The 6,469-nt window shown below is 41.5% G+C and overlaps 1 protein-coding gene across 1 annotated transcript; it reads right to left on the bottom strand.

The window, feature by feature from the left end:
• Nucleotides 1-232: 232 nt before the first annotated feature.
• NEXMIF (neurite extension and migration factor) lies at nucleotides 233-6,065 on the bottom strand. Its single transcript, XM_007089210.3, has 3 exons — nucleotides 5,987-6,065; nucleotides 937-5,308; nucleotides 233-326 (listed from the first exon to the last, which is right to left on the bottom strand). The coding sequence occupies exons 1-3, from the start codon at nucleotides 6,063-6,065 to the stop codon at nucleotides 233-235; spliced, it is 4,545 nt and encodes a 1,514-aa protein (XP_007089272.1).
• Between the last annotated feature and the right edge of the window lie 404 nt (nucleotides 6,066-6,469).

Genomic DNA, 6,469 nt, shown 5'->3' on the forward strand with positions numbered 1-6,469 from the left:
ACAGTCACTTGTTTGTAGTTTGGCACAATGTTTTCCTTTTTTTTTCCCTTGGGTAAATAGTGCATAAACTACTTGTGCAACTGTATGACTTTTTGAAGTCTTTTACATAGAACATCAGATTAAAGTTTGCTTCTAAATACTTATTCCCACACTTCAAAAATCTCTTCTTTAAGCACTTACATGTCAACATACATACCACAAGGCATATTTTGAAAGAAATAAAACACAAACATCAAATGTCTTTCTGGAAAATGTGAGTTTCTTCTTCAAACACAGGTAAAACCCAAAATGCTGTTTCTGCTTTTAGGAGATTGTAGTCGGAATCCCTGCAGAAAAACCAAACAATTTATGCCACCTTAGTTAGCTTTAGTGTATGTCCCACAAAGGGATCATACCATCTAAATTTGTTTACATCATACTAAATGCTGTATAATGCAGAGATAGATAGATACAAATAGCAGGGGGCACTAGAAAGCACTCCTAATTGCCACACAATGAGACTGTTTTTCCCCCCAAATTATGCTCTTTTTGCTTAAATGATCGTGGCCTTTTGTCTATATGACTTTTTGATTCTGTTGTTCAAAACTTTTTTTTTTTTTTTACTGCAAAGCCCTTCCCTTCCCAAAATCACTCAAGAGCATATTTTAGTTCTATTTTCTCAATTAGTAAAAACCAATGCAGAATAGCAGAAAAAGTAGACTTGTTAGAGTTTATCCCTAGCTAAGCCACAACAAAATTGCCCAATCTTTTGTGTGGCTTAAAAGTATAGGGATTTTCATGCACTTTTTTTCTTTTTAATTTGAAAAAGAAGGGAATGTGACAGTTTCTTTCATGCAAACTTTTGCTTTCAAGAGGGAAAAAATGAGGGACTGTGGGCTTAGCAGGTAGTAGGAAAGCTAAGGGTACATCATCTCAGCCATTTTGGTGCAGTATTACCTCAGTTTTTCAAAAGAAGCTGTCCCAGCCTCATCCTTGTGGACCTGTTCTCGCTCCACGCACTTTCCCTTACACTTCTCATCTCTCAGGGCCTTGGAGCTGGATTTGTGACGATATAACTTTTTGTGTGTCGGTCCATTATTGCCTAAAGTGCTCAGGCTATTACACTTTTTATCAAAGAAGGCAGAGCGAGAGTCCTCATAACCATGCATGTTTGCACGACCAGGATCACCTATTGCTGCTTTTCCATTGCTTTTACTCACACCCTTGATGGACCTGTGATTCTTAGTGCCTCCTGGGGACCCACTGTTGACCTTTTTCTTAGATTCCTGTGGTGTCCCAGCCAATATTTTAAGGGTTTTTAATTTTAGACTATTGGACTCAGGGGAGTAGAATATGTTGGGGTCTCCATGGTGTTCCATGGGTTCCCAAAGGGGCTCTATGGAGGCCATCATGAACCTCTGCACATCTGCCATACCAGAGGCAATGTTAGACAAGATATAGGAAGGCTCTTGAAATTCCCGTTGGTCGTCATCAAGGAGGCTATTGGTGTTCGTGCTCATGTTCATGTCGCTCCATCCTGGGTTACTCTCCTTCCCCAGAGCCCAATCTCCAGAAAGTCCCTTTTGAGTTGGCATCTTCATAGAGGCCACAGGGCCACCGTGTTGGATACATTCGGTCAATGTCTTTCCTGTGGAGGATATGTTGTTGATTTGGCCTCCTCCACGGCCAATGCCAACTTGCATTTTCTCTCCATTGATTGCAGCCATGTATTTCCCTTTCTTTGTTGACTTAGGGGCCTGGCGGGAGGTTTTGCCAGGTGGCTTTTCAATTCCTTTGTTGTTGGCTTTGAGAGATTTTTTCCTGGTGTTTTTCTGAGAAGAGCTTTGGTTCAGAGCCCCACTCTTGCCTGGTGAACTTTTCTTTCTTGATTTTGACACTTTGTTGTTAGTACTCATTTGACCAGATGGATCATTAAATGCTGATAAGCAAGGGGTTTTTTGGAGAAGACTGACAGAATCCTCATCATTGAACATATGGAACTGAAACTGATGGTTATTTAAAGTAAATCCATCATCCACTTGGACCTGCCGTGAAAGGGTACTGCAGTCCCACTTGATTTTCTCCATGTTGCCCAATGGTCCTGGGACACCCTCTTGAAACCCCTTCAGTGTTCCCAGTGTCTTAATACTCTCACATCTGGTAATTTGAGGGGAAAGACTGGGGGTGTCAGGTGGGGACACTTCTGAAAGAGAAGAGTGGCGGAATTTGTCAGGAGTGAAGTTGGAGATATCCAGGAGGTCAGTGGACTCCTTTAATGGTGTTATCTCATCAATGCTCTGCTGGATAACCAGCTTGGGGCTGCAATGGGCCAGGAAGTCATCAGTAATATCATCATCACCATCCTTTTCACAGGACTTCAAGCTTAAGGAACAATAATTGCTTGAGTTGACAGAGAGTTGGGCCATTGAATCAAAGCTAAAGAGCCGATCATCATCCATATTGGCTTGGCCCTGCTGGAAAGGAAAGCATATCTCTCCATTATTAAAGTGACATAATTGATAAGAGTCATCAGATGGGAGCTGAGTGTCTTGCACAGAGGCATATAGGACCTTGTTGCAATTACTGCCACCACTACTGAGGCAGATTCGATTGTATGTTGTAGATGTGAGGTTATTTTCCATGGAGAGTACTTGGGAGACTCCAAATTCATTAGATTGTGTTGGAGCTATCTCCCTTGAGACTTCAGCCATGAATTCCTGGGGGCCAGAAGTAGGTTTGTTGGGCCACACATTTCCATAGTTGTTTGATTCCATTTTGAAGTTTTGGGATGACTGCTGTAGCTCAGACTCAGAGGGTGAGGAAAGCACACAGTCCTGGGCAGGCTGAAGAGGCACAAATGATTTTTCTGTTTGAGTGAGGCTGCTTTCATTTTGCTCTGGAGAATGGTGAGCAAAGTATGATATACCAGTATTATTTGACAAGTCAGAAGCATCTAACAATGTCTGCAGATACCCTCCAGGGATAACAGGTATATTGGTGGCAACATTAGCAGATGATAGAGGCATTTCAGAAGAGCAGGTGGTTGGTAAGAAAGTAGAATTCTTGGCAACCTTTGCCTCATGAAATTCAGATAGATGAGAACTGTTTGAAGTCCCAGGGGTAGCTTCATTCTTTAAATTAGGTGTAGATGATTGATCTTCCAAAAGAGGGCTCATTTGAACAACTGACTTGCTTTCTTGACCAGCTTTGATTTTCTTGGATTTTAACCTGGCTTCACTTTTAAATTTGATTTTGTTGAGCACTTTCCTCTCTGGCCCCTTAAATCCTGCATCTTGGGCTTTGACTTTCACTGAGTCAGGGCCTGTAATGTCATTTAGATGTGATCCATTTGCACAGCTGGGGACAGCCAGAGGTGCTGACTTTAGTGTACCTTTCATGGCTCCATCTTCTTTACGAGTACAAGTTTGCCTCTGATCACTGCAGAATGAAATTTGCTTACCACTTACTGAAGTTTCCACAGATGGGATTCTTTGAATCCTGTGCCTGTTGCCAAGTTTAGATTTTCGTTTGCGAGCAGGTGGCAGGAATGACGCTTCAAAGCTACCTGGTTCAAAGTTTTGTTTTTGGCATAAGGGTGTCTTGTTGGAGTCAATGTTGCTATTTCTCTGTTTTTTCTTCTTTTGCCAGAAGCCCTTCAAGGGGGCAAGCTTGGCATATTTGTTGAGCTGATTTTCACTCAAATTCACTGTTGTCTCACTGGAATCTACCCTACCCAACTTCACCAGCATGTTCTTCTCACCTTTAAAGCGATTGATGATGATATATTTGATAATAACAGGGGGCTCCTTACGGGTTACTTTTCTTCTCTTTTTGGGACACCATTCATCATCATCTTCCTCTTTGGAACCACCTGGCAACCATTCCTTCCTCTCATTTACTTTTTCACCCTCTAGTGAGTCAACGTCATATAGATAATCTTCACTGTACCTGACTTTTCTCTTGGCTCGTAGACCATAGTTCTGCTGGGAGAAGGAGTTGCCAGAATTAGTGTCCCGAGCCATATAGCGGCTACAGTCCTTGATCTCCCCCATGACATCATAAGAGACCTCAATGAAGGAACTGTCATCGCTGAAATTCCCTGATGCCTCCAAGGAATTAGCAAGATGGCCCTGCTTTGAATTCTTAAATTGCCCTACTTCAGTCCCACTGCATGGTTTATTTAAGGCAGATTTTTCTCCATTATCCTTTTCATCTTTTTTCTCTACACCCTTGTCTTCCTGTCCCTCTTCTTTGCCTTTCTTCTTGTCCAAGTTTTTATCCTCCTCCCCCCAGATGATGTTCACATCAGGAACCTTGAATTGGGAAAGATCGCTGTTCTGCTTCAAAACCCCACTCTTAGACTCCCGTTTGGGGCAAGTAGTAAAGACACTGGGAAAAAAGTTGAATTGGGCATCCTCCTGCATTAGAAGGGTGGTCTTGTCTCGAACATTGTCCTGGAAGGACTCATATCGAATTTTCAAGGAACAGACATCACTGCCCAGTGTTGACTCATCATCATCGAACATGTAGTTATCCACATCTTCTTCAGAGAATAAGTTGACAGACAGCTCATTTTTGGAACAGAGGTCAAGCAGTTCAATCTTACTCTCACTAATGAAAGTCTCAAAGTAACCCCAATCTTGATTGGAATTTGCCAGCAAAGCCTCTTCTGTATTACACTTGTCTAACAGTAATGCCTCATAATAACTTTTCTGAGCTGGATCCTCCAAGTCGATGTCAGATTTCTCAGCTTCTCGTTTTTCCCCTGCCCTTGATTTGTGCAGGGGGAAGCCTAGGAGCTGGTCTGAAAGCAGCTGCTCTCCATATTTCATGCTTTCTCCAGCATTAATACACTGAATCCCTATATCAGAGACTGCACAGGTTTCATAATCCTTATTTAGATCACCAACTTTCAGACTGATCCCTGGCTCAGGATCTACTGCATCCTTTGATTCCATGAAGCAGCCCAAACAAGTCCGACTTGGCTGCATGAGGCAGTCCCCATTCAGAGCTGACATGCCTGCAGGCTCCATTATGGCAAATGGAGCTTTCTCACATTCACTGGGCAGTGACCATGTATGCAGGCCTTTTGTAACACCAGATGTAAGGGAGATGGCATTCACAGAAGCACTATTAGCAGCATGCTCAGGTGCTTCAATTAGGCCCAAAGGAGATGGGGGGCTCTGCATACAGGGTTTCTTAGAAGGCAGAGGCAGGAGACCCCTGGGATACATTAGGGTATCTTTTTGAACCACTGGTATAGGCTGGATTGGTGCAGCAGCTTCTAGAGCTGCAAATGACTTCATTGCCACATCTTGGTCCTCTGAATCTGGAGAAAAGGGAAAGAAATGACAGAAATAAAGTTAAAGGTCTTAGACCACTACTCATTAGAACACTCTTTCCCTAGATCAGTTTCTGGTACTTGATCTTATATAAACTAAGTTTCAGCTTCTCTAGCTTTAGAACTAGAAACTACAAAGTTAAAGAACAACGCTGATTTTATATTGAACATTCATGAAAGTGAAAAATAGTATTTCTTTAGATTCAGCTTTTTCTTTAGACACAGAGCTCTCTCCTCAGAAACAGAGAAATAATTGGACTGCTTGATCAATTGGAAAGTTAAGGCTTCCAGGGTGGGAAAATGCTCAGATGGGGTATTTATGGTTTCAATCTATAATGCTTAGTCCTATCAATCAGACCTCTGTTCTAGCAGCTCCTCTGAATCTAGATGTTCCAAGCCTAATTCACTAGGAATTTTGAGGAACTTATTCATCTGACAGAGATGATTTGCAAGAGCACAGTGGTTGGATTAAATAGCTCTTGGAGACCCTTCTAGCCCAGTTAGAAATCTGGTGGAATAAAATTTAGGATTAATATCAATCTCAAAGGCTTAATATCAATCTCAAAGACTTAACCTGCTCCAACTTTGTAGATACTAAAAATCTATTTGGTGTAGTAACACCAAAGGACCACTAGGAGAGGTAGTATATACTATAAATTCTCTTACCATTTTCTTTGACCCCATTAATCAAAGTGTTTTCTCCATTGGCTGAGGCAACAACAGCCTTATCTTGTTGGTTATCCATGAATGTAACCTCTTATTTTTTCATTCCAAGTCCAAATTCTGTCCAACCTGCACATTTCAAATATATAATGTTAGTCATTAAATATATTTTTTCTCTGTTTTAAGGTTATTTCAGCTAGAGAGATCTTAAAAGGCTCACTGTAATTTACCTGTTTCCAGACTGGCTTCATCACCACTGTTGTTTTTTGTTTCATACTTTATACCCTAGATCCTTCTATCCCCTCTAGGCCACCATACTATTTATAATAGAAATCTGAAGCAGGCAGACTTATGCCTTCTTCCAGATAGGAATATATTTAACCTAATCATGGCCATACAGTTAGAAAGGATGCAAAGTAGAGTCCAGAGTAACATGAGAGAAGGAATGTATGCATGTAAAGATTGGCTTTATTTTTGTTTGCCTCA

The sequence above is a fragment of the Panthera tigris genome, chromosome X (genome assembly GCF_018350195.1).
Source record: "Panthera tigris isolate Pti1 chromosome X, P.tigris_Pti1_mat1.1, whole genome shotgun sequence".
Taxonomy (NCBI): domain Eukaryota; kingdom Metazoa; phylum Chordata; class Mammalia; order Carnivora; family Felidae; genus Panthera; species Panthera tigris.